This window comes from Netta rufina, assembly GCF_964035555.1.
Source record: "Netta rufina genome assembly, chromosome: 6".
NCBI classification, from domain to species: Eukaryota; Metazoa; Chordata; class Aves; order Anseriformes; family Anatidae; genus Netta; species Netta rufina.
In genome coordinates this window covers 29,931,972-29,959,433 of record NC_140129.1, presented here as the reverse complement: position 1 = coordinate 29,959,433, position 27,462 = coordinate 29,931,972, and the positions used below count along the sequence as shown (strand labels likewise).

General features: G+C 41.3%; 1 protein-coding gene across 1 annotated transcript; it reads left to right on the top strand.

The window, feature by feature from the left end:
* Nucleotides 1–1,463: 1,463 nt before the first annotated feature.
* Nucleotides 1,464–23,162, top strand: CCNT2 (cyclin T2; the record flags this gene model as incomplete). The annotated part of the gene is made up of 10 exons (XM_084288603.1): nucleotides 1,464–1,699; nucleotides 2,196–2,277; nucleotides 9,762–9,890; nucleotides 10,979–11,039; nucleotides 12,131–12,193; nucleotides 18,005–18,050; nucleotides 19,409–19,572; nucleotides 21,490–21,560; nucleotides 21,788–22,937; nucleotides 23,036–23,162. The coding sequence occupies 10 exons, from the start codon at nucleotides 1,464–1,466 to the stop codon at nucleotides 23,098–23,100; spliced, it is 2,067 nt and encodes a 688-aa protein (XP_084144729.1). The 3' UTR covers nucleotides 23,101–23,162.
* Nucleotides 23,163–27,462: the final 4,300 nt, after the last annotated feature.

Genomic DNA, 27,462 nt, shown 5'->3' with positions numbered 1-27,462 from the left:
TGCATGGTATTTCTGTATGTATCATTAGGGTTCTGTCACGTCTGGTTATAAAATCATAACTGCTTATATAAAATTAGCACTGAAGTTTAGAAGAACTAGTTGTGACCTCATTGTAAGTGACCAAAGCTGCTGTGCAGTGCTAGTGGCACATGCTACAGGAGAAGAAGCTCTCGTTTTGAGCCATGGTGATCAGCACTTTAAATACAGACACCTTTTGGTACCTTTGGACCACTGAATGCAGTTGTCTCAAACTGCTACTGAAAATTGGTATCTATCCCGTGTGAGCATGCAGTGAGAAATATCTGTAATTAGCAGGTGATAAAATAGATTTAAATGACTTTAAATGAACCCGGTTCCCTGGGTACCTCACAAAACATTACACAGTACTTATTTATTTATTTTTTTTTTGGTCAGGAGGAGGGAGGGGTTACTAAAATGCTAAACTCAAACCTGTCAAAGGTCTTTAAAGTTTTCTCCCACCCCTGTTGCGTATTCCCATATGACAGCTTCTGCCTCCTTCTTCGTGCCATTGCGTGCTATTTGCGAGGCAATAAATAGGATCACTGAAAAAAACGAGATCTGAAGAAATCTGTGAGCCTTTATTCATACAAAAATGTTCAGAGAGGCAAGAGGCGAATTACACCAAGCTGCCAGCATCCCCAAGTGGTAACTGTCTAAGAAGTATGATACAACAGCACCTGGCAGCACCTCAGAGCAAGACCTGCTCCACTAGGCTTTTTGTTTGTGTGGGAAGTCCCTTAGACACGCAGTAAGTGATTTTTTTAACCTGGTCCCAGCAAAATAAGCAGTGCCTGGTGCTGGGCGAGCCTCGGCAGCTGGGAGCAGGCAGCAGCCGGGGGGTCGCTCCTCACACACCCTGACCCGGTTCTGAGGCAGTTACATGAATTTGGGACACCAAAGCTCCACTCGTGGCTGCTTCCACGTCGAGGGAGGTGCTGGTTTTTAAACTTTAGAATGAAAAGAAAAGCACGCAAACGGTAGGAGAGATTAAGCGTTTATTAGAAGTAAATTTATCAGACGGGGAGCGCGACTCAGCAAGGAGCCGGGTGAATCTGAGTTTGGACGCCCTGCCCGCTCAGCCTCCCATTAATCCCAACTGGGGGTGTAAAAAAATTAAAGCAAAACAAAACCAAAACATTTTTGTGCAGCTGCTTTCGGCTCGCCCACCCCTTGAGGAGCCGCCTGACAGACCCCGAGCCCGCCAACGGAGCTATGCCCCCTACGTCATTTCCGTATTCCAGAAACTGGGCGGCTCCTTTACGCAGCCGGAGAGGGGCCGGGCCGCGGAGGGGCCGGGCTACGCAAGCGGCGTAACCCCCTCGCGGAGGCGCGGCCGTTCTCGCGAGAGGCGCCGCGGAGGGCGGGGGGGGGCGGTGGCGGCGGCTGCGGGCGGGGCCGGGGCCGGGGCCGCGGCCGCGGGGGGGGGAGGGGGCGGCGGCGCCATGGCGGCGGCGGCGGGATCGGGACCAGGCTCAGGCGCGGGCTCCTCAGCGCGGGGCTGTGGCGGAGGAGGAGGAGGAGGAGGCGGCGGCTCGACGGCGGCGTCGCGGTGGTTCTTCAGCCGCGAGCAGCTGGACAACACGCCCTCCCGGCGCTGCGGCGTGGAGGCCGACAAGGAGCTCTCGTACCGGCAGCAGGCGGCCAACCTCATCCAGGACATGGGCCAGCGCCTCAACGTGTATCCCGGCGGGGCTGGGGCTGGGGCGGGTGGGGGCGGCAGCGGTCGGTAACCCGCGGTAACCGTCGTTAACCGTCCCTAACCGTCGTTAGCCGCCGAGCGGGAGGAGGAGGAGGAGGCCGAAGCCCCCTCCTCAGCGGCTTTGTGGGCGGGCGGGCCCCGCGCCGCCGGCTGGGGGCTCCCCCCAACCCCGGCCCAAAAACGATGAAATTGGGGTAAAACGCGAATGCTCGAGCCCGTATCGCAGCGCGTGTCATCGGGCGAGGAGGGCTCGCGTGATGAATGGGGGGGCCCGCCTGCTACCGCCACGCTGCCTGTGGGGATCCGCGCTAGCGCCCGCTGAGTGCTCCTCAGGGCCGCTCAGCATCGCCTTCTCGGGCCGTTTCCAGGTGAAGGAGCTGTGTTGGAAGCCAGGGTTGGTGTAGAAGGAACAACGATCTCATTAGTTACAGGCGGTTTTCATAATACCTGCTCTTTCCTTAATCTAGTCCTCCAGATCTCAGCTGACAATAAATACTGCGATTGTTTACATGCACAGGTTTTATATGCACCATTCCTTCACAAAGTTTAATAGGAACGTAAGTACAATTTTACACGTTGGAATAATGTGCCTGTGATTTTGGCAGCATAGCTAACAAGGGTTATGTTCCTCTGCTGGATTGCAAAGTTCAATGTGTTTATAGGCCTTCCAGCCTCTTGCCAGGGGTTTACCAGCGGTAACAATACTTTCTCTTCAACTTCGAATTATTTTGTTTTGTTTTCTGCCTCCTAAAGAAAAAAATCAGGCACCATCAGCAAACACATCTCAGATGTGTGAAGAATGCGTTTAGATGTTTTGAAGCTGGCTGATGCTTATGTGCTGTAGTTGGAAGGGCTGATGTGCAGGAACACACATTTTTCTTAATGAAGGCAGCGGCAGAGCTAGCATGGTGTGTCTGACAATTCTGAGGTGGTTAGATGTGTATCTATATGGATTATGCATCTCCTCTTGAAAACCAGCATAAATTCATTTCACTACTCCTGTATTAAGGAGCTTGACAATAAGTCATGTTAGACAAGCAAAATCTGCTGAGAAAACGCTGGTCGTCCTGTTTCGTCTAATGAAATGAGCATGCTGAATTTGATTAGTGTAAGTGTTATGAAGAGCAGAATTCTTCAGTAAAACTATTCTTTGTAATTAAGTGTTGTTTTTTAAACAAGTACGGATCTTGTGATACCGATTTCAAAAATTCAAACTTTTTATTTTATGTCCAGAGTATTGGATGTAATAGGAAAAAAACAGTAAAATAGTATTCTAGATATCCTTTGTATTTGCTTTTTTCGTTTTTTTTTTTTTTGGTTTTTTTTTTTTAAGTACTTCATGCTAACTTTGCAAGAACAGTGATGCTGGTGGTATGTCATAAAGTGATGAGGATGACTCTTTTTTTCAGACCTTGTTTTTTTATGACAAAATAAATTAGGTGTGTGAAAGATGTTGCGATCTTGACCAGAGTAGGCCTTGGTCTACCAAGGGGTGGAGTGTTGCAAACCTTGGTTGGAAATTTGGGCAGACAGTGATCGCAGTTGGTCACAGCGTTAGCCAACTCTTGTGTCTGGTGTTGACTTTATTGTTGTTGGCTGAGCAAATGGGCATCTTATTTGGTGGTCACTGGGGAAGGAATACATAGTAATTTGTAGACAGATTTCAGAGGTGTGTCTAATTATTTTTGTGCATAATCGGAGATAAATTCAAACTCAGGCAGCAAGCTTGTTACCAAGACTGTAGTTCTTTGGATCTGAGATAAAAGCTAAGCCTATAAATGCAACTGGAGCCAAGTGTGCATCAATCTGAAACACTCAATAGGAAGAACTGTGTAACGCGGGTTTTATGTAGTGTTAGAGAGCTGTGTGTTGAACTGATAGACGTATAAACCAGAAGGTGCTCCCCTGAAACAGTTCTCTAGTTGTAGAGCAAGAATAGCACACACGAGAATCAAGTTCCAACAAGCTTTGTAACGAAATACGTCTTTTAGTAGTGCTTCTGTACTATATCAAGTGAAGGCAGTAAAGCGCTCATTCCATCTTCTCCCCCTCCGTGTGCTGTGCCACCAGTGCAGCAGTAACCTGGAGCTGCGGAGGCATCTGGAGCTTTCTGGGGCTCTTTGTGGGTGGTTTGTGGACTTGAACTAGGAATGGAGAGGTTGCTCTGTGCAAAGGTGCCTGAGCAAGGGCTTGTGCTGTGATGCATTGCCTGCTAGATTACGGTTTGTCCTCTTAGCTGGTAATCAAGGATAGATTTAGGTAGCAAGAAGCTTTAGCTGCCGTGTTCTGGTTTTCGCCAGATGCTAGAAATTGCCGGGTCACTTGGAACTGAAAGTACAGTGGTACATGGATATGCGGTGCCCTTGTTATGAAAAGTAAACTTTCAGTTATATTTGTGAATCTTAACATTTACAAGTTAGCTATGAAATGGCTGAATGCCATGAGAACTCCAACTGTTAAAGCAGAATAAAGTGCATTGTTACATTAAATCTCAGGTAATAACGTTCAGCTAAAAGTTGAAAGGAAGTGTGCTGCAAGTTTGCACTCGGTAATATTGATTCATGCTGAATAACTTCCAGTAGTTCTTAATAAGGCCAGGCAGTAGCTTTCTGGGTGTGCTGATGGAGAAATTACTTATTTTCCTATTCTTCTAGAGTGAATGGGGGGCCTCTTTCAGAATTCTTACTCCCAAACCATCTGGCAGGTTCTGTGTTGAGAAACAAAAAGCCAAGGACTGTAATAAATACTTAATATCAAATCTCCAGAGTACTAGGCAAGCTGAAAAATACTAAGTGTTCATCCACTGCAAGAAGAAACTAGTGCTTGAAAATTAAGTAATAAGGTCCTGCCAGATGGAAGACCTAGCTAAAAAGGTTTACAGTACATGCAGTGTATCAATCAACGTGTGCGTGTGGTGATGTGTATCCTTGGAAAGAAGGGAGCTGACGGCTGGGGTAGAAATTTAGACCGCCTTTAGCAGGAATTCCTTATGATCTCTAATTGAAGAAAATTAGCCTTTATTTTCTTGCCTTATTGGTAGGTTAATGTTTTCAGTTGAGTAACGCGCACTTGGGTGTTTGTGCTCCTGTACAGTCGCTGGGTTATGCAAATACGTGTGTGTGCCTTACATATAAGGCACATGCACTTCATTGCTGTTAGTAAACAGGTCTTCTAGGGGAAGCTCATTTACTGAATAACTGTTGGCCTAATGCTGTTCTTTTTATCTTAATTTAATTTTATTCCTGAACAATTCTACAGGCTTTCAAGATTTTGAGGATCAGCTGTGAATAGGGACCGGAACTCACAACCGTATTTACAATCTGTAGAGCCACAGGGCTGGGACACAACAGTTAATGTGACCAGTGTGTTATGATTGTGTTGCATTTACTGCTCTAATGACCCAATATCCATATTTTTACTAAATTACTGTGGTTTAGCATTTTGAAATGCTATGGTTTATCTATAGAGTACTTCCAGTCGCAAAGAAGAGCGTGTTTCTTTGATGCTGCAGTCAAAGTGCAGTTGCAGTGCTCCAGTATGGTGGAAACTTGCTTAAAGCTGGTCAAGAGAATTGGATGCCCTGACTACTAATCTTCCCTAGCCATGCAAATCGTGTTTCAGTGTGAATCACCTCAGCAGTAGTACAAATCATTACTTCTATTTTTGCAGCTGACCAGGGCACGGTGACTTTGGTTTGCTGAGCACAAACTTTGCCCAAAGATCAGGGAGTGGGAGAGCTTGCTGACTTTTCATGGGAAATATTAGCATTTAACAGTAATACTTCAAAACATCTCGAAAATTAAAATTCTTCTGAAAATACTACTTCTGTGATACTTTGTCAGTTAATACTGTGTAGGAATGCTGCTTGTAGAAGTGTACTCTGCAGTACACTGATTTCAAGAGCAGAAGGGGGAAGAATTTGTGGTATGTTGGAAATGAGAGGTAAGGCATCCAAACGGTAGCTGTATTTTTAAATCTAACACTTAGAAGTGCTGTGTGGAATAGCAAACAACTAGTTGAAAATATACTAGATGACGGCCAGTTTTTTTTCTGATACGCAGTGGGACATAGTAAAGTGCCTAAAGAGAGGCTGCGGGAGGAATTTTTCCTGAGGTGCAAGGTAGGTGAGTTGAATGTGCAGAGTTTGGGGGGAGTTCTTTTGTTTCCTGTTTTTCTATTACTTACCTGTCTTCCACACCCCATCCAAATTGCAATATTAAAGAATTGACTTTGCAGCTGTGCTAGTTCTCAAAACTTTCATAATATGCACCACACTTCAGGGAGGCTGGTTGTAGACACTTCTGTTTTCAATCTTGCAGTTTAACATAGTTGCTGTTTTTATGCAGTGTAAGCTGCTGGTAATAATTACTTTTTTTAAAAATGAAAAAAAAAAAAAACAACTTGCAGTTCTTTGTTGCTCCATCATAGAGTGGCACTTGCAGCTCCATCATAGACTGAAACCACTTAGTATCTTGAGCTGCTGCACATCAAGCCTAAAAACATACTACTCTTGGCGTTAAAAGGGAGAAGGAGTTCTCAGGAAGCTGTGTGCATGCTGCAGATGCATTCTGAGGTTATTCCAAATGTCTTCATTGCAGTGAGACTTTGTACAAGGTGTCTGGTACTTTTTGTGTCAAAAAGGACTTGTACCACTTCTACCAATAAAACTTGCCGTATAATGCCCTTTGACTATCATAATAATAAGGATTGTGTGTTTTGTATTTTTATTTCATTGGAACTTGATTTCTGATACTCTTAACTAGTAGGAAAGTGGGATTTAACTTCATAAATCATGTGTCTTCTGAAGATATTTCTCAAATCTTAAACATTTTGGATGTGTAATAATTCACTTTAATTATTTTGTTTTATATCAAATGAGGATGCTCATGTAGCAGAAAGCTTACAGCTTTGCCAAGTCTGTCTTTAATACTGCTTTTTTTTCTACCTTGCTTTTTCTGCCATTTCTGAGAATTGGAAGTGGTTGAAGCCTTTATGAGTAACTTTGCAGTTAGACACTTAGCAAGTGATGTGTTCTTCACTGCAGACTCTGCAAGCCGAGTCTGAAATGTTACTAGGATGTCTATTTTCCTCAAATACCAAGGGAGGCGAAAGTACTGACCTACTCTAAACGGGGAAAGCGAACCCTAGTTCTAGACAAGACAAAGACCTGAAAGTCTTTGGCCTGAAGCCAACACTTCGTTAAGTAAGTAGATAATTGTGGCGTACGTAGGTTTCTGATGAACCAGAGTTAAACGCCACTTAATCACTTTGAATTGTATAAACATACAGAACTGTTTCATGTAAGGTCTTGGAGATCAGGAATTACGTGGAGACTTCTTGGCATGATCTCAGCCTTTTCAGTGTATTAGAAAATATCCAGAGGTCAGCCTGGTGAAGGCTGCGTGTTTTTGGAATTAAGTAAAACCTTGGTGCGGTCAGACGTAGAGTAACAGCGAGTGAGAATTTGCTGCTAATTGAGTTGTGCAGTTCTTCGTTGCTTGGTTCTGAAGAATTGGTTGTGAATTGTAAATATTTTCTATAGTAATAGGTGGATGTTGGTTTTTTTTGTTGTTGTTTTGTTTGTTTTTTTTCAGAGAAGTAAAATGTGGAAATGCCCTGTATAGAATTTGGAACAGAACCACAGACTGGGTAGAAATAGGCCTTGTATTCAGGTGTATTTGACTTAAATTTCTATGTGAAGCTAGGAGAACTAAGGCCTGAATGCAGCAACCTGAATGGTGGGATGGCAGGGCAGGAAGGAGAGAGAGAAGAGCGTAGTTGGGTTTGCTGCGTAGAGGAAAACAGCTTTTGTTGTCTTCCTCTCCAACTGTGACTGACTGCTGACTCTCTTGTTTAAACACAAAAACAACTACTAATAAAAACTGAGTGGTTGTGAAGGCATGGGAAGGATCATTTTATCTTCAAATGAAGCTGCTTCCCACTGTCCAGGCTGTTCCTGATTCCATCCACTTCATGACTCAGTTTTCCTCCCTCAGTGATTCCACCGAGCTGAGTCCTTTCTGCAGCTCTCTCTTGGGTAAAAAGTGGAGCCTGTTCTAGTTAGGTAATGCCTCCGTGTCTGTACAACATCTTGTCAAACTCGTTTCCCTAAAACTGTTGATTCTTAACTGTTCTCAATTTCCTCTCTTCTCAGTAGTTCGCATTTCTCTGGCTTCCCAGCCCTGTCTGCTAACTTGGGTTTTCCCAGAAGCTCAGGATTATGTTGGAGAATGTAATCCTTAGCATCAGGTGTCAGCTTTGGATGTGACTGCCCTTACATGTGTGTACTACTGTACTTCTCCTCAAAGCTGTTGTTACTTCAGCTTTCTGAACTCCAGAAAGTCCTTCCTTCACATGTAATACTTAGAAATTTGTCTCCTGGCTTAAGTGAGGCATGTTTTAAGTTGTACAGCCCTAGGAAAGGGAGTTTCTTCCAGAACTTCATGTCTTTACTTCAAACAATGTGGGTATGAACTTCTCAAAAAAATGTTAGGATCTTAAATGTGAGTGCTAATGTGGGCCTGGTTCAGCACCACTTCACTTCAGGCTTTTATTTCACTCGTTTGTAAGGGTCAAGTTACAAAGTCCTTGAAGGAGTTTTTGGTCTCAGTTGTGAGAATTTGCTGCCTGTGACTTGGTGATGGTGGTTTGGTTGTTGTTTTAGAGCACTGGGTTTCTTAATAGCATGTTTCTGTGCATCAGAGGGTATCACCTTCCCAGGGTATCAATTCTCCTCGAGTCTGCCAGCTTACAAGTTTTCCTTAAGATCTAAGTGGACATTTCAGAGTGATTTGAGGAGCCTTTAAATGTATCAAGGGAGCACTTGTTGCCTCTTTAAATGTAATGGGTAATCATTAAATGTTCAGTTCTAATTAGCCTATTGCAGTTTTTTGTATATTGGGAATTTCATACCAAATGTTTAATTTTGGCATAACAAAGAGCTACTTACAAGAAAATTCTAGGGGGAAGTATGACTGCTGTTCAGCTCATTCAGTCTAATTGTGTGTGGGCGCTGGATAAAAAATCCAGTACCTGCACTATTGACACTGTGCATCAATTACATACTCAACAAGCAGCTATTTAAATTCCTGAAGAAACGCTTAATTTTAACCAATTCAATCTGCTGATATCTACATGAAGATTTCTGCTGTCATCTTAATTCATGTTTAACACGGACAACTTTTGCATACAAGGAGGACCCTGATTCTTTTCATTCACGTGTGGTTAGCCATGTTCCACATGTAGATAAATCAGTTATTCTAGCTGACAGCTAAGCATCAAAACTTTTAATTGCAAAATCCTAGGTGATACAGCACTGAGTAGGTGCTTTGCTGCCAGCTTATGACACCTAGAGTTGTTTTTCTTAATTATCTTTAAATGTAACTTGTCGTCGTTAGTAATATCTGATATAACTGGTGTTTTGTGAATCTTTGTGCTTTGCTCTCCAGATACTACTGGGTGTATAGCAAAGTTTCTAGGAATAAACTTCTGTGCCATCAGTGGCTGTGCTAAGAGGTTACGCTTACTATGATTATACTTCTATAACCTATGTTTATGTAACAAACTATTTTCCTTAAAGTTCTCTGCCAAGTTGCTTGCTTTTTAGGAGAAACACATGCTTTGCAGAACCTGAGATCAGCAGATCTAGCTCGTGCCGAAAAGGTGGTGTGATGGCTCACTACTGTGCTAGGACTTGGATGAGCTTTCTCATCGAGTGTTTTTTAACCTGAAAAGTCACTTCTGGTGTGGCTAAATCTTCTGGACCAAGTCTGTGCTTTTTGTGTTGAATTAGAATTAGCTTGACCACAGACATCTCACTCAGTGTAATGTTGCATTTATGCTACTCCTTCCATGTGGTGCTGGGAGGATTGCATTACTTATAAAATAAAACATGATTGGTTATTTTTACCGTGCTGCATGATTTCAGAACTGTTTAAAAAAAATTAAACCTCTAAATCTTTTCTAATTACTAGTTTGTGTTCTCCATACAAAATAAAGTCCTACTTGTAAAAAGTTAAATCTGTGTGTTTTTCTTCTTCAGATAATATCTCCTACGGCATTGTTCTTGGCTGCAAAAGTGGAAGAACAGCCACGGAAACTCGAACATGTTATTAAAGTAGCACATGCCTGTCTTCACCCTCAAGAGCCACTACTGGATACAAAGAGTGATGTAGGTGGAAGTCATGGTTTTAGAGATAATCAAATGACGCTTCATCTGATGAGTTGTTACATTGTCTTGACTGGATTATTGCTGTCTGCATACTAGAAAAAGCACCTGTGTTTAAACCATTCAGATCTTTGTATTACTTAATGTAACTAATTGAGGACTCAGGTATCTGTGTTATGACACTTGGAGGGGTTGCTTCACCTTAAACTTGCATTATTTTTAAAACTTCCCCATGTGTAGTAGAAATCTTGATGAGACATTAAATGAGAGGTTTCACGCATGGTTTTGTGAGTTCCATACTTTGTGTAGAGAGTTGAGGACACTGAGTATTCCTCTCTCTCAGCCAGAGGCTGACTGTGCTGTTGCCTACCTTCTGTTTTAAAGGATGCCATGCAGGCAGTCAGCCACTGTCTCTGCTGTACATTGGTCTTCCTTCCATTTGCCAGACTTTGTACAGCTTCCACTTACTTCACAGTTTCCATTTTCTTTCCTGTGATGAAGCTTCCTGGAACCAACTGTGAGGAAGTATGGTGGAAATGCACCAGAGTTGCTCTGCTGGAATGTCAGGCTGAGCTAGTTATACCCCGCTGGACCTGAACTGACATCTAAGCTATTTGCTGTGCTCCCAGTTCTTGGAATGATACATGGAGGTGTACTATATATACGTTGGAGCCCAGAACACAGGCCAACTGGGTATCTCCAGCTGTATTTTAAAGTACTTCTGAAATGGAGAACCTGCGTAGAGATAGTTGAGTTTGTTTGCACTGGCAAGCCTCCATAATGTACATAGCAGTCCTCATCCTCCCAACGATGCTTTGCTGGAATAACTGTGTAAGATTGAAATGAAGTAAATCTTACTGAGAAAGATGGTTAGGCTGCTGTAACTGAGGGATAACTGAATTTACAGTGAGGCCTATACAAGTAGAAGGAAGTCTTACTGCAGTAAAGTATTCTGAATGCTCAGTGCTCACTGGCATGGGTACTGGTCTTTAATTTATGTTGATAATGCCAGTGTTCAAGTAGGAAGTGTGTAATTGAAATTTTGAGATGATAGATACCTACGTCTTGACGTGTTTGCTTATTTGTTTCAGGCATACCTTCAGCAAGCTCAAGAGCTGGTTATACTTGAAACAATAATGCTTCAAACTTTAGGTATGTCTTTTTAAATGCCTGTTGTGCAGCCCATTTGCCATGAGCCAGTCATGGGACCCAGGTAGCTGGATTTTTGATGTGCCTTTGGTATGCTAGAATTTTACTATTTTTTTTGTATGCAACTTCTGACCTGTGAGTCTAGTTTTATATCACCAGTTGCTGTTGTGTTCGCTCTGGAGAAAAAAGGCATACCAATACTTGTCAAATAAATGTTTCTGACAGTTTGATGGAGTAGAAATGTATACCCTTCCAAATAGATGTTATTCCAAAGTATTAATTGTGTTGGTATTTATTTACACAACGTAGCATGTGCTAGGTCAGCTGTATGTGTTCTGAAGCACTTGGCAAAAGCTTTATATACCAAGTGCTCTTCCCTGTTTTGCCTTTCAATAGAAAAATACTATCTAGTTGAGCAGAGTTGTTACCTCTGAACATTGCAATTTGTAGTGTAACCATTTAATGGATTCAGGTAGTTCAAAAATCAAAAATGCAGTGTTCTGATAAGAAACTGTTCTGGCTTTAAACTAACATAAATAGAGACAACTACAGCTGGCAGCCCTGAGAACACTGACTTCCTAAATACCACTTTGAGTGTATTGCTTTAAAAAAAAAAAAAGGAAGAAAATAGTAGTGACCTACTTCTTAAAATAGCTTAATAAACAAAGGCTTTTGAAGTGACTGACCTACAAATTGACTTAATTGGTAATCTCATAGATGGAATATGTTCAAGCCCCAGAAATGATTGAATAAAGCAGACGTGTGCATACATAAATGTTTCAGTGTCTGTGATACAGCTCATACTGATAAGCATACTCGAAACTGTTTGTGCATGTTCAACCTGAAAAATGCAGTAACTTCACATATTCTATGTAGGACTTGAGGGATAATGCAGGGATATTTTACTAATTGATCTGGAAATGGTTCTACCATTCAGAAATACAAAAGTGCAGAATAAGAGACAGTTAAATAGTGTTACATGATCTGCAGTGCAAAGGTTTAGTAGGTATTAGGTCTCTGGGGGAAGGAAAAGGTCTCTTTTTTATGGTACAGATGGAAATGTGTAGTTCTAAAACATATTCTTAACTCTTCAGGTTTTGAGATTACCATTGAACATCCGCACACAGATGTTGTGAAATGTACGCAATTAGTGAGAGGTCAGTGGCTTTTATCCCCTTCCGTAAGCCCTTTTTTTTACATTTCTAGTAAAATTTATAGGTGATGTTATTTGTGCAATATGAACAATTATGTTGTCCAAAGAGTTTGTTTAAGGCTAACTACTAAAAGTTTGATCTTAACCATTACAGTCTGATGAAGAGTCCAGTTCTTTGTCCTTCATGAATTTTTCTTTTGCTTGCTTAGTAGCTTTGATTGAATAATCTGTTCCATGTTCTTTCAAATGACAGAAGCAATTACTAGTTGAGAACTAAATTCTGGGTTGATTATTTTCACTCTGAAGTAGCTTTACAAAATAGTAATAGAATTAGTCTTTGTGCTGGTTGATAGCTAACAGTAGCTTTCTACCTTAATTTTTTTAGGTAATGAGCTATGGGATAAAAAGAGTGCATAGCAGGTCTGCTATTGCATGCAAATACTTAAAGATGTGACTAATTATTTTTCTAGAGAAGGACGTACTTAATTTGGATTGGGTGGTAGCAAACCTCCAACCTTTGGTGTTTCGTATCCTCTTAACTTACATGCAGTTCATTAACGTGACTCTAGCTAGACATCTGTTTTGTTCTTTAGTATTTTTTTGTTGAGTGTTGGTACACCTTCTTTAACTCTTAAATCAGTTTCCTTTAGAGTTCTAAAGAGCTTTTCATAAGATGGAGGATGAAAAATTGATTTTAAGTGCTTTTTCACTTTGATCGTGTTCTTGAATTGGAAATTATTAGACTGTAGTTGTTGATCATTAGTTGTTGTTGTTCACATTGAAAAATGCGAAGTTAAATGCTTCAAAGTTGTTTTTCTCCCCCCCTATAAAATACAGGAAAGGTAGGCATAACATGATAATGTTAACTAGGTCTGTTTGCTAGTAACTCTAGAATGAAAGCTGTTCTTTGAGAGAGAAATATTTCTTTTCCCATTTTGAAGTAGCTTAGTGGTGTAGTGTCTTCAGAGTTTGAGGAGAGCTGGTGCCATTTGTAGCTTATTTGCATATAAAGTAGCTTTGTTGCAATTCTTTAAGAAGATTCTTTGCTTTCTGTCCAGATTTGATTGTGACTCAGTGTATAAGTCTGATTGTACCTAGTGTCTCAGTGAATCAGCAGCTCGAAAGTTCTGTCATGTTTTTTTTTTTTTTTTTTTTTTCAGCTCTTGGTCAGTATAAAAGTTAGCACACTTCTCGTTGGTTTCGCGTGAGCCCCTGCACTTCAGCTCTGTGTCTTAGGGGAGTGGGAAGGGGTGATAAGCAGCATGGTAGCTACTCCACGATTTCTCCATTAGCAAGTGTGTTTTCCTGGAGCTTAGAAGAAGAAAGGCATATGTTACAGAAACTTCATTTCTTTTACTCAAGTACATAACCCTCTAAGACAGTTCAGCTCTTTCCTGTGCGTTTTGCGTGCTGCTTTTGTGTACTAACACAGTTCATACACTGAAGGTACATTCTACTTTTAGTGCTACTTTTAAAACTTGACGTTTTCAAGCTAGTACTTAATGTCAGTGCAGTTTAACAAAATACATAAAATTCAAAATTATATGAAGTCTTGAAATCTGAAGACTGCGCTGAGGGCTGAAAATCTACATACCCCAAGAACTTGTGCAAAGTGAATTTAATACAACAGGTGCTTGAAAGCCTCCTGTCTCGGGTAGGCATGCTTCCTGGTGTATGTGCACGCAAGTAGAATTCCTGGCAGCATATCCCCCTCCTAGGTTTCTTCATCCAGTTCTGGTAATATGCTGTCTTGGACATGAAGTATTATTCTAAAGGGCAAAGTGATCCCCTCTTATATTAAAGGGGATTAATTTATCCGGGACTATTATGATTAAAACCTTCAACTGTGTGTTTGAGAGGAGAAGGAAGGGAAGGAGATAATTTGGCTGACTGAGCAGTCAAAAGAGAGGCTACAAGGTAGCTGAGGTCTGTGGCTGTGCTTAACAAGGCTCTGGCTCAGCACCTGTGTGTTGAATTGCAGTGTGGTGAGAAAGTGCCCTGGTGCCTCAGAGAAGCTGGCTAAAACAAGTTTAACAAAGGTGCTAAGAAATGGGCTGATTCCTATATTAATTCTTGTTATCTTGCATCCAGGATGGTGCACTTCGTGCCCTCACCTGTAGTAATCTGTAATTACCTTTAAGAAATGGGTTCTGTTGCTGAGGCTCACAAGTTCTAGCCAAGTCCTTTGTCAGGTGACCCAGTGACTAGTAGAGGCCTACCAGAACAAATTCCTGGAAGCTGAACTAGTCAGGGGGACTTGGTGCTAACAGCCATAATCTGCTTCAACGTACAACTAAAGGAAAAGTTGAACCCTTTGTCTCTGTTTGAAGGCCTGTCTGAAAGTGGTATTAGACAAGACAGATTGTCGGTAAGGGGTGACTGGGAAGGTGCGTAGTGACTCATGATGCTGAGGCATGAGGTGTATCTAATTATTCATTCTGATCTTCAGAGATCCGTGGGTTCCTTAAATTGTTCCATCTGTACAGCTTAGTCAGGGTAGTGGACAAGGAAAGGTGTGGGCTCAGACTTTTTTCTGCACCATTCTTCCTCAGTGTCGAGAGACTGAGAAGAGGAAACAGGGCCATCATTCCTTAGGTCCTCTGAGGAATCTGGGGCAGTGGATCTGTGAAGGCCTGTCTGCAAGCTCCAGTGCCCATTCCATGGAAGCTCCGTGCTGAAGAGGAGAAGAGGGGAAAAAAAAAAAAAAACTGCTCCTGGTGTCAAACCTTTACTGGCTTGCATGCTAGTTCAGCAGTGAAGCTGCCCTAGTGCTGAGACCATCGCAGTGTCCTCTTAAGCTCTGGGGCAAAATCAAGTCTGTTCTCAGCCTCCTGGTGGAGCTTGAAGGGGAAGAATCTATATTGTTATCCACGTCTTGGGAAGTCTTCAGTCATTCCTTTTGCCATGTTGGTACATGACACTCTTTTCGAACTGAAGATTGGATCACAAGGATTTCTAGGATTGTTCTTGCTGCTCTGCAGGTTATCAGGTATCTCGAACACCCATGATCCTTACTAATCTTTTGGAAGTTGCAGTAGCAAATTCTGCAAACATACCGCAGTGTCTGTGCGCTGCTGCTGTTGGTTAAGTCTGGCTGATAAAGGCTGCAGAAGAGGCAGTGAATCTGAACGAATCTGCTTTTTCAGAGGGTACTCTAAGGAAAACCTAAATCTCAGTGGTGTGGAGAGATCTTAGACACCAGCTGTGCTCCAGCCGCACTATCGGCGGCCTTCACATTCTGAACTTTCACCTTAGGCTTTCACAGGCCTGTTCCCAGCATTTAAAAGCTTCCAAGAGAGAAGCCGCCAGGACTGCTCAGACCTGAACACCTGCACCGTGGCTGCCTCCAGTCCTTTCCAGCAGGTGTCTGCCTACATAGCTCCGTTCGGGGCCTGTGGCTTTTGTTTTCTTTTTGCTCAGAAGGATTTTGGCAACCTTTTCTGTCTTTTGATATTGACTGGCATATCTGCGGCCTCCTCTTCCTGGGGATGCTTGCCTACATTCCCAGGGTCCTAGGCACAGCAAGCCACCGTGCTCCTAAGGGTGACTTGCCAGTTGCATTTTCGTGATTATCTCAAGATCAAAGATAGTGTGAAGAAAAGATTCAGAATGTCTTGGAATTGCATCAGCTGAACTGTGTGGCCATGTCCAGTAAGAAATATTTTGGCTTCATGTTGGTAATTTCTTGAACTCAGTAGCTTTTTTGGGACGTGTATTGAGACTGTAAGTCCTGCTTGAAAATCTTCATTACTAATTACGTAATCCCCTGCCTTATGGTCGCTTCTGCAGCGGTGAGACAGGTTAGGTGTTTTTAAATCACTCCTGAATGATAAAATATAAAACTGATTGTTAATGGCTGCTGTCAGTCATCTGTCCTGAGGCTTGTGAGTTGTAACAGACCAGCGGTGCTGGCTTGTTTTAACCTCTGCACTTCCAGATGATTTTAGCTTGGAGATGCACTTTCCACAAAAGGAAATAACAAAATACAGGAACCAAGATTGATTAGCTTTTAGTGGATAGATTCTGCTAAACCAAAGTTGTCCCAAATGTAAGAGAAGAGTTTGGGACAGTTGTTCTCAGTGGTGCATGGTTTTGGCAATGTTCATTATTTAGCTGTAAGCACATTGAAACAAGTACGATACTGCCTGTAAGATAGGTTAAGGTCTTTATCACATTGACTTTTTGTTGAGGCTAAAATGTGTGTTTCAAGATGTGATTCTTTTCTTCCAGGTGTGTGTTTTGATTTACTCAACTTTGAAGCTGATGTTAAATAGAAGTTTTCTGGCATCTGCTTTTCCTCCTTTTTCAGATGTGCCATTTCAGTGAGAGTAGAGATGCTTCTTGGTCTGGTCCCAAAATTCAAATACGGTGTAACTGTACAGAACGTAGATATGATTGAAGAGCTTTTAAACGTTACTTTGATGAAAAATTAAGAGCAAGATATCAATTCCAGTCTTATTAAAGCATTCTATATTTTCATTTGTTTTAATAGTCTCATTTCACATTGTTAATACTGCCTGGTACTTCTGATGGGAGGGAGAGGAAATTGAACATACCTATCTGGCATAAAATTACCATTATAGTTTGGAAACTAAATGTTACAGTATAATGTTGTCACGTAGCTCACCTTCTGATTATTACGGATTAGTAAGATCTGTGTAGCAGTGGTCCCTGTTACCTTGCTACTTCTGTATTCTTTTCTATTCTGTGTTCTGCCCAGCTGTGTAGTTTGAAGACAAACCTGATTTACACCCTCTGGCAATCATCCCATTTTTAATACACGTTCTTTAAATTAAATTTTAAAGGCCATTGCAGTGTTTCTCAAATTTAATAGAAAGATCACTTTTAAAATAAAGCTTTGTGACAGTGTACCCTTTGACATAAAATTCAACAATGCACTTTCTGCAGGTAGCACTGATTTCAAGTGGTAGTGTCAAAGTAAGAATTCAATGAAGGCTGCGTTCAATCCTCGGTTTAAGCCATTGTGCCCAGCTATCCCATTATGTACGTGTTACAGTAAGTCCTTTACTTGAGTGAGGATCACGGGGGCTTTCCTGGTAGGGTTAGTGCTAGATGTTGTAGCAGTGGAAGTCATTGGCTTGTCCTTTTTGGTATGTTGAGGTCTTGGGTTGTGTGTTTTCTTTTTGTTTTGTTTTGTTATTTTGTCTGGCTAAAATGTAGTCATTTAATTCATACCAGAATTTTCAATGGAGGTTTAACAGAAATGTGTAACAAAATGCTATGAGCACTGTGCCCTTGATCAGGGGAGCAGAAAACTTGCTTAGTTTTGTTAACCATCTGTCTTGGGAGCTTGCTGTGTTCTGAGGTGCTGGGGGAGAGACGTGGTTGTGTTTTGGGGGTGTGGTGGGTTCTCCAGCTATCCCACTGTGTTCTCAAAGGGCAGAACTTGCGCTGTACCAGGAACTGGCTTCTATGGGCTGCCTTGCTGCAGTGTGCAGGTGGGGCAGGGTTACGCTGGGGGGCAGCCGTAGGTGAGGGTGGGGAAGCAGGTGTGCCTAGAGGAGAGTGCTGCCATGTATGAGGCTTTTGTGGGGTAGATAAGCAAAGGGGAACTTTGTTCTGTGGGTTGTCTTGGGGGGCAGAGTCAGGGAACTGAAGGACTGGGCCATCTCCACTTGCTGAATGTAATGGGCACGTCCGTATCTTGGAAAGATTTTAAAGGCTAGCTAGTTAAATTCAAATCAGTTCTGTGAAAATAGGAAATGGTGCTTATGGAAGGCAAAAATGCTTCAGTTTTTGAATGAACAGGAGTTAGAGTAGATGCTTAATCTCTCTGTTTTTCTTTTTCTTACAGCAAGCAAGGATTTGGCACAGACATCCTATTTCATGGCTACCAACAGGTTGTTATCCTGAACCTCTTTGTTGCACTGTTGTAGCACACTATAGCTTCCTTTACTGCAGGGCCCCCTACATGTGTCTTACCCTTGTTGCAACAGGAGACTGGGCCATCTACAGTGGTGGTACCTTTCTGTTTGCAGTGCGGTGTATTGTACAAGGGCCTGACGGCACAAAGGGGTTAAATGCACAATGAGAAGTGTAGTGGTGCTTTCTGATGACATTTTCTCGATTGTGAGTGCATAAGTCTAAAATTGGTAGCCTGAATAGCAGCTAAAGATTACAAAGAGATAAACTTAACCTAGAAATTCGAGCATCTTGGTAAGTACAAAACTATTTCCAGTTTACACTTGTAGTTAATGGCAGTTTTCTCTTAACTTTAAATATATTGATCCAATCTTAACTTATAAAATTGTAGTGGGCCTAAGATCTTTTCAACCAGTTGATTTTTCTTTTCCAATATACTAGAAGTAGTCCAATGTTCTTCCTTTTAGAAACAGCTCTTTAAACTTAACATACAGTTTGAAAACTTAAGTACTTGTATTAAAGTTAAAGGATTCCAGATGGGGATTGTATATGGGTAGCCTGTTGTAGAAAGATAAAATTTGAGAGCAGACTTCAGTATTGATTTCTTGATTATTCCAATTTATTTATTGCAAGACAACTTTGAGCTTTATTTAATCAGAATTAAACTGTATGTAGCTAAGTTTTTAAGTAATATCTACTACTGGTTGGTCAGAATTCTTCCAGCCAAGCATTTTCTGGGGGTTCCTTAGTGGGCAGGGTTCTGTATTTGAAGCAGCTGTTAAGATAAGCTGTGATAAAGTGGTGATACTGAACTAATGCCTTTGTGCTGGTGCCAGCTGGAAGCTGAAGTTGAGTTCACAAATATCCCAGGTTCTGGCCTAGTGAAAGCTAAGCTGACAAGTAATTCACTGGGCCTCTGTTGAACTTGGGTGTACCTTCATTTACTAGACTAATTTGGAGGCTGCATAATGAGCTGTATGGTTGGTTGTTGTTTTTTTTTTACTGTAGGTAGAATTTAATTGACCATATTTTACTAATTTCTTTCTTAGTACTTAAGTACAGTAGAATAATTGGTAAATTTCTTTACTGTTAACCACGCTTTTATAGAAAAAGCAAATTAAACTTTCTGCCAGATAAATGCCCTATCCTTTGTTTTATTAGGGCAGTAAGATACATTAAGAACTTAATCCAAAATATGTTCCTTGAATTAATGTTTAACTGCTGTTACTTGACAAATTATCTTATGCTGTGTGTTAATGCTTGATTTGTTGTTGTTTTTTTTTTATTTTACATGTTTGATTTCCTTTGGTTCCTCATTATGAAATTTATGCAACAGTCTTCACCTTACTACATTCTGTCTTCAATACAAGCCTACGGTGATAGCATGTGTGTGCATTCACTTGGCCTGCAAGTGGTCTAACTGGGAGATTCCAGTATCGACTGATGGGAAACACTGGTGGGAATATGTGGATCCTTCGGTTACTCTGGAATTGCTGGATGGTAAGCAGTGCTGCCTTTCCACATCTGAGTTTCAAGTGCTTATTAATAATGTCCCTAAGAATAGGAGCAGAGCATAGTAAGAGCATAGCTTTAAGCCTAAAATAAGCTTCACTGACTTCGTGCAGAGGGTCCTCAGGTATGAGGAAGGTATAGGAGAGGGAAGAGCTTAGGAGGATAGTTCTGAGACCCTTCTGATTTCAATATGTGAGCTGGGATATGCACAGACCTTTTGTTAGGTACAGGCTAGAGGTTGGCTTTTTAGGGCTTTCCAGGACAGGGCAAACAGCTAGAGGAGCATCTCTGCAAATCCATGGAATCCAGATAATTTTATGTACACAGGTGTTCAATTGTACAGTGTCACTGAGACAGCCATCCTTAAAACTACATAAATCTAACATCAACAAACATAATTCTGTGTTAACGTAAGCAGAGCCTATGATACCTCAAACACCTGCAGAAATAGTTTTCTTGTTGTTAAATGGCTTCTTTCAGGAAGAAAACACGCTTAGAAGACCATATGCCTAGACGTCTTACCAGCTTTTGTTCTGCCCATGCTCTCCGTGTTGTTACCCAGTACTACCTGTGTGCTATCCTATTGCTTTGTGGATTATAGGGTTTAGAAGGCAGAAATGGCACTTACTGCGGTGGGGCCTGAACTTACGGCCTTTGTAGCTGCCTTATGTAGGTGGTGGTTTCTGGGGGGCTCACATCCATTGGGCTTTGCTTGTAGTTCTAGAGCGAAGAATTATTTCAGAGAGGTGCTGATGGAAGCCTCCAGGCATGGTACGGCCCAGCATAGCTCCCCGTGACGTGCTCTTCCTGTCGGCTGAGCTTTCATTTCTTAATGGCCTGATTATATTTTGAAAATGCAAACCGGAGTAGGTGCCACGTGAATCACAGCATCTGAGTGAGCTTGAAATTGCAAGCTCAAATGGCTCTGTCTTAGGATTCTTTTAAGCTGTACCTTCAAATTCAGCCACTACCCTGCCTTCTCAGCTGTCTGTCGCCTGTGCGTGTTTGGTAGGCATGCATCCTTGTAATTTTTAAAATCCTGTGAGATGTGTGCTGCGAGCCTGCAGTGACCACTGCTTAACTCTGTAAGTGTCTGTGGAGCTGCTGTCTGAAGCAAAGACGTGGGAGCAGACTGAAGTGGTGAGGTGCTTTTGCACTTGGGAGCAACTTGGTTTGTAACCTGCTGTGGGGTTCTGGAGGAGCCAGTTCTTCCAGACCTGCAACAGGGCTACTCTCCCATTTGAGTTCTGACTGCACCTAATTTATTTTTAGCTTACAAGTAACACAAAATTTCAGTTGAAAGTATTTTTGTTGTAGCTGACAAGTGTAGAGCCCTAGGTTTCCTTGTGGGCCTACTAATTGCAGGGACTTTTTTTTAAACTCAGCCAGCTGCTTTGCCTTGAACACAAATGAACTGAAACCTGTTGTTTAAAATAGTGCTTCCTACGGTCCCATGGCTGATGTTTTGCCCAGATCTGTTACTGGTTGCTCCTGAAGTTCAGTGAAATGACTGAAATGGTGACTTAGAGGTTTAGATTTTAAGGGAAATTTAACATCACACAAGAAATGCTTAAACTGGATGGCAAATGTGTTATTTTAAGAGCTGCTGTTTGTACAGCTCTAGAAATTTTTGGTCTAATAAATATAGACTCTGCAAGAGTGTAAGTCTTAAATGCAGATCTGCTTTTCAGAGTGCATGTAGTGGTTAAAGCCTGTTGTAGTGAAATACTGCAGCCATTTTTGTTCAGCACTTATCAAACAGGATTTTTGATTAAATATCAATTCAAGTCATGTGTAACCTGTACCGCTAAAGCAGTATGCTGTTAGTCTAGAAAACTGATTAAAGGCAAACCTGCTTATTACAGAATCAGATATAAAATACGTTCTTTTTGTTTTTCTACCCAGAACTAACGCACGAGTTTCTGCAAATACTGGAAAAAACACCTAGCAGGCTGAAGAGAATTAGAAATTGGCGGGTAAGAAATTTTCCTGTAAGAATTTAGCCAAAAGGAATGATTCATAGTTCTCCTACAAGTTCATCAAGGGAAAAAACGGAGCTTTATCCTATTTGTTCTTTATTCCTGTAGCTGGGCTGGGGGATGAAACCTTGAGTCAGCTTTTATCCTCACCTTTGAGCTAAACTGGATGTTCTTTACAAGTATTCTAAGCTGTGTGTTTTCTCACTTGTTTCCTTTCTGCACAGGCTAACCAGGCTGCTAGGAAACCTAAAGGTGATGGGCAGGTGTCCGAGAACTCGCTTCTTGGCTCCTCTTTGGTCCAGAATTCCATTTTGGTGGATACAGTTACTGGTGTGGCCGCGAATACAAGTTTCCAAAAACCATCGACATCATTTCCTGCACCGGTACCTCTGACCTCAGGAAGTATTTCTGTTCCAGATAGTCATGCACCTGAAAATTTGGCAATACTAGCAACAGGGATGCCAAGTACCTCATACAATTTGGCATCCCACCAGGAATGGCCTCAGCATCAAGAACAAAGCAGGACAGAACAAATATACTCTCAGAAACAGGAGACGTTACCTCCTAGTCAGTATAACATGAACTTCCAGCCTGGGACGTCTGTACAGCTGCACTCGGGAGTACATCACAGACCCGACAAACTTGCCGAGCATTCTGCTGTCAAACAAGAGTATTCTCATAAGTCAGGAAACAAACACCACGGACAAGTTGCTGCTCCCGTAATAATTCCTCAGAAAATGTCTCTGGATAAATACAGAGAGAAACGCAAACTAGAAACCCTTGAACTGGATGTGAGAGAACACTACGTAGCAACCCCAGGCGAACAGCCACACAAAAAACACATGCCGGCACAGACAGCCAGCGGTGCTTCCGTTACGTCTCCCATTAAAATGAAAATCCCCATCACGAACGCAGAGAAGCCTGAAAAACACGTGTCTGATAAAAAAGAAAAGGGAGGCTCGCTCAAACTGCGCATACCCATCCCGCCCACAGAAAAGGGTGCCAGTAAGGAGGAGCTGAAAATGAAAATTAAAGTTTCCTCCTCAGAAAGACATAGCTCATCGGATGAGGGCAGTGGAAAAAGTAAGCACTCCAGTCCGCACGTTAGCAAGGAACACAAGGAGAAGCACAAAGACCACTCCTTAAATCGCCACCACAGCATGGGTCACAAGCACTCCCACTCGCACAGTGGCAGCAGCAGTGGCGGCAGTAAGCATAGTGCTGACGGCTTAACACCGACTGCTCTGAGGAGCCCCGTTGGCCTGAGTAGCGACGGCAATTCCTCTAGTTCCGGCTCATCAAGGAAGAAGTTGCACAGCAACGATGCTTCTCACAACCACCACTCCAAAATGAGCAAAAGTTCCAAAAGTTCAGGTAGTTCATCTAGTTCTTCCTCTGTTAAGCAGTATGTATCCTCTCACAGCTCTGTTTTTAACCTTCCCTTACCCCCTCCTCCCCCTGTCACATACCAGGTGGGCTACGGACATCTCAGCACCCTCGTGAAACTGGACAAGAAGCCAGTGGAGAACGGTCCTGATGCCCATCACCAGTACAGTACAAACAGCCAGCATATGGACTACAAAGACACATTCGACATGCTGGATTCGCTGTTAAGTGCCCAAGGAATGAACATGTAGTCGATTCTTAGGTTGTTTTTCTTTCCTTTTTTGTTTTTAATTTAAGAATTGTTAGAACGGAAAACTTCCTACTCTAGCAGTGGCAACACCAGCTGTTGCTGCCGTGGTTTCAGTATATGTAAGTGCTGCTTTATCCTTCACTCTGAAAAGAAGAGGTATAGTAAACGAGTCTTTATCTCCACATATGATAGTGTTATAAATACTGTAATAGCATGGAAGGTGCAAAAAATCTCAGTATTTCTACAACTGCAGCTAAGAACAGTAGAATGAACGTCTGCTTTTAGGTGCATAGGATGCCTCGAGCATTGATTATTTATAATTTTGAGTACCGCAGCCACAACTTTTTTGTTGCTTAGTTTTTGAATGAGTGTAATTGTTTTCTTGTGTATTTATACTGTATGTATGATTTGCATGTTTCGAAGATAAAGGGATTAAAACAGTATACTGACAACTGTTTACAAGAAAGTGGAGAAAAATGTACATACATTTTTGTATGTTTAGATATACCATAAATACTCAGGATTGGAGCTGCTTGTAAGTATAACAAAATACACATAACTTTATTTTATCTTGTCAGAGTCCATCAGTTACCCAAACCGAGATGGCACTTTGTCTTGTTTATCTTTATAAACTGTAGGCCTTATTGGAAGCCACTTAAAAGGGACACTTCACTAGAGAAGGTATCCAGTACCACGTAGGGTCTCCACCAGACAGTATTACCCATGAGGCAGGAAACAGGGTGGGCCTCTGCTTACTGACTGTGGCCAGAGCTTTGAAATGTCCCTAATTTCTTGAAGGAAAAAGGAATTAAAATAAAAGTTTACATAATATCTTGATGTGAAGTGCATTTAAATGTTTATTGGCTTGATGCAGTAAAATAGACACAGAGCTGTTAATAATGGTTATGTAGATTTAATGTGACTTAACTGCAATTCCTAACTGTCATGGTGGGAAAATCATCTTTTTTTAAGAAGTCATAATTTATTTTAATAGTAAACAGGAGTCACTGTTTCCATTACCATTTCAGAATAATATCCATGTTCTGAAATCCAAAAAGTGTACTTGTGTGTGATGCCATATTTCTTTTACAGGTGAATGCAGTCTTCACAGTAAATAAGAATAAAACTATTGATATCCCAACTTTATATTCCAACAATAAAATAGTTATCATTGATTCTGTGCATTGTACTTGTCATTAGTTACCAAATTGGAAGATACTTGTTCTGTTTTTTCAGCTCTGTGGGGAAAAAAATCAGTCTCCCAGTTAAACCACTAGCATACATTTTTATCTGCCTGCAAGTGTCAGTGTTACAGCTTGTGTGCTCTTTCCACAGTGTTTCAAAATATATGACAGGTGTGAATGTTCACGTGTTCTCAAAGCCAATACTACAGCTCAGCCTGGATAAGTGAACTGACTTTCTGGGTTCTTACTCAAAACTATTCATAAGCTATGAAGTACCTCAACACAAACTCAGTATATGGTAGCAACAGACAGTTCTTAGTCACTTATTTTAACTCAGAAGCAAACAGGATGTGAAGTAGGCTTTTGCTAGTTTTGCTAAGCCACCTCCTTCACTTCGTGCTTGTGTAATTCTGTCATCTCAGATGTCAGACCCGGCACCTAGCCCTTCCAGTTGTGTTACTCAAGCGTGCTTTAAATGATAAAACTGCTCAAAACCTACCCAGATGGTAGTTGCTGTATGATGTAACTACAGGTATATCAATTACTATGTAATACTCTCTTTCCAGTAATGCAAACGCTTGTAATTACTTGAATAAGTTTTATTTGAATGAACTATGGATACTTTTTTTACACTAAGGAATATTTAAATGGAAACCTGATGGCATCTTCTGCTAAATCTAACCTGAAATCTCGGCCCATGTACAAAATGCAAAGCTGTCTTATCCTTACTGTGGTTGATTTTCTCTGTTCAGAATGTATTTAAACCCTTTGTTACATTTCTGCATTGTTGAGTATTTTCTATCCTTTTGTAGTCTGTTTCCTTTCCATCTCAGCTCTACTCTTAGATCTGGCTTTTAGCAAATGTAATCTGCATTATGTACTGTCCTAGGCTATAGCATGGGCAGATGGATGAAAAAGCAGTAAGTTGTCTTCATTTTGTCTTTAAAGTACTACACTGCTCTTCTTTTAAAGCACTACACTGCTTTTCAAGTCTGTTTAAATAGTTGTGCCATTAAATGCATCTTACACAGCCACTTTGGATAAGCAATATATTGTACTGTAAATATAGCAATTGCTGTCATAAGTTGGAGTTGAAATGTCTGGATGATAACTAGTGCCTGTCTAATAGAAATTGGAAAAGAGCATAGGTCTTCATCTTAAGGTGCTGTTTCAAAATAACTATTTCCTATTTTGATTCTAGGAAATTGTGAAACCTTGTGGACAAAATGTTGCTATGCTACATTGAGATCCAAACTGATTTTTGGTTTCTCTGTAAAGAATATCCATAAAAGTCATTGGTTTTGATTTTCAATGTGACTGTAAATATGTGAAACTGTATTTGTCTTTGTGTCCGGAACTAAATTCAGTGTGGTGGGAGTAGGGGGTGAGAGGGAAGGAGAGGACATGCAGCGAGATGCCACTGATGTTCCCTGACCGAAACCCACTGCCAATTAGTGAATCGTGTGAATTGGGGCCTGGCTGAGGTGTGTGAAAGGAGTGAAAATTCACTCACTGATCAGCCTCAACCTCCCAAGTGAATGACTGAATAAATGCAATAAAAGGCTAACAGATGACACTATTACTCTGTTCATCACCGATTACAAGTTTTTTGTTGTAAATTGAGTACGTGCATTATGTAATTTTGTAAAATTAAGCTTTAGTGCAGACCTTGCTATGACACTATTAAAAATATTCCCTTTTTGTGAGATACAAGGTTTGTAGAATAGTGAGATTCTTTTGTATGTTGAAACTTAATTCTGTTCCTAATGGTGGGAGTGCTGAAGTAATGTATCTCACTGTGATCTGGTACTTCGGTATTTGCATAAAACAGCAGTTCTGTATATTCTTTTGGCAAATTGTAAATATAAATGTTTCATATTAGCATAGTTGAATTTTTGAGGTACAGCCATTTGTGTGAGATTAGAAAGAAACTTTATTTCTAAGAAATTGTAAAAAAAAAAAAAAAAAAAAAAAGTATTTTCAATAAAATTCCCTACCTCACCTCTACTGTGCAGAAATTATCCCATTTCCTATGTTTAATTTTCCAACTTCATGTGCAGATCCCTGTTAATTATTGGCAAAAACACTGTTTTCCATCAAAACAATCAAATAGTAAATTACTTTAAAGTTCCATGTATAACTTGTTTCCCTTGCTTGCTTCATGTTATGATGCTCAGGCTTAGGAACACGCTGCAAATTCTGTTTGCGTGCCAGAAAAGCAAAACCTAGACACTTTACAGCATCTTAAGAGATGCATGTATGTTTTCTTATCCAGCCTGGGTCTATGAGCCTGTATCATGTAACTTCAGTGTGCAGTGGCTGGCCATGCTTGATAGCTTTTCCTTTTAGTGAATGGGAGGGGACGGAGGGGAAAGGGTGTTGACAACAGCTTTTTGTCTCTGTAAGACCACAGGGGAAAGGTTCCCAGTCAGTTTTGCTTAAAGGGGATTTAGCAAACAAGTTCTTTGCTTTCTTTAATTGCAATGTAAACACATGTTCCAGAAATGAATTCTAAAAATAAATCTTAAAAGACTTGAAAGCTGAACTAGCTAATTAATTCATTCTTTTTTTCTGAAATGCTTAATTCTGTACACTTTAATTTAAAAAATAACACCAGGAGTTTTCTCTCACATTGCTGTGGAGGATGACTCTCTCTGACTTCTCCGGAGGTGAATGTAGCAAACCCAATTCAACTCTCTAAACTAAAAAGCTGGAAGTACCTGGTTTTGATTCCTAGGTGTTCCTGTACTCAAAACTGCACCCTTTTTCTTAGTGTAGTTCAGAAGTTTTGTGTTCCTTGGCAGTACCTGTAAACTTCAGTTCCTGAAGCTGCCTTGGGCTTTGGGACCCTATGAAAATTAGGGGAGAAAACTTACTCTACTCTGAGTGCTTGAATCCCTTCCTCAGGGGAGAACTTTTGGCCTTTTTGGATTACGTGCAAAAACTGGAATTTAGATAGGGCTGTAGATAATGGCAGCAGTTCCTGCCAGAAGTTGTGAGAAAGCTGTGCAAGTTGGTGCTAATTTTGAACCTGAATCTCCAAAGACTGTGGGTTTCTGAGCTTGATGTCTGCTTCCTT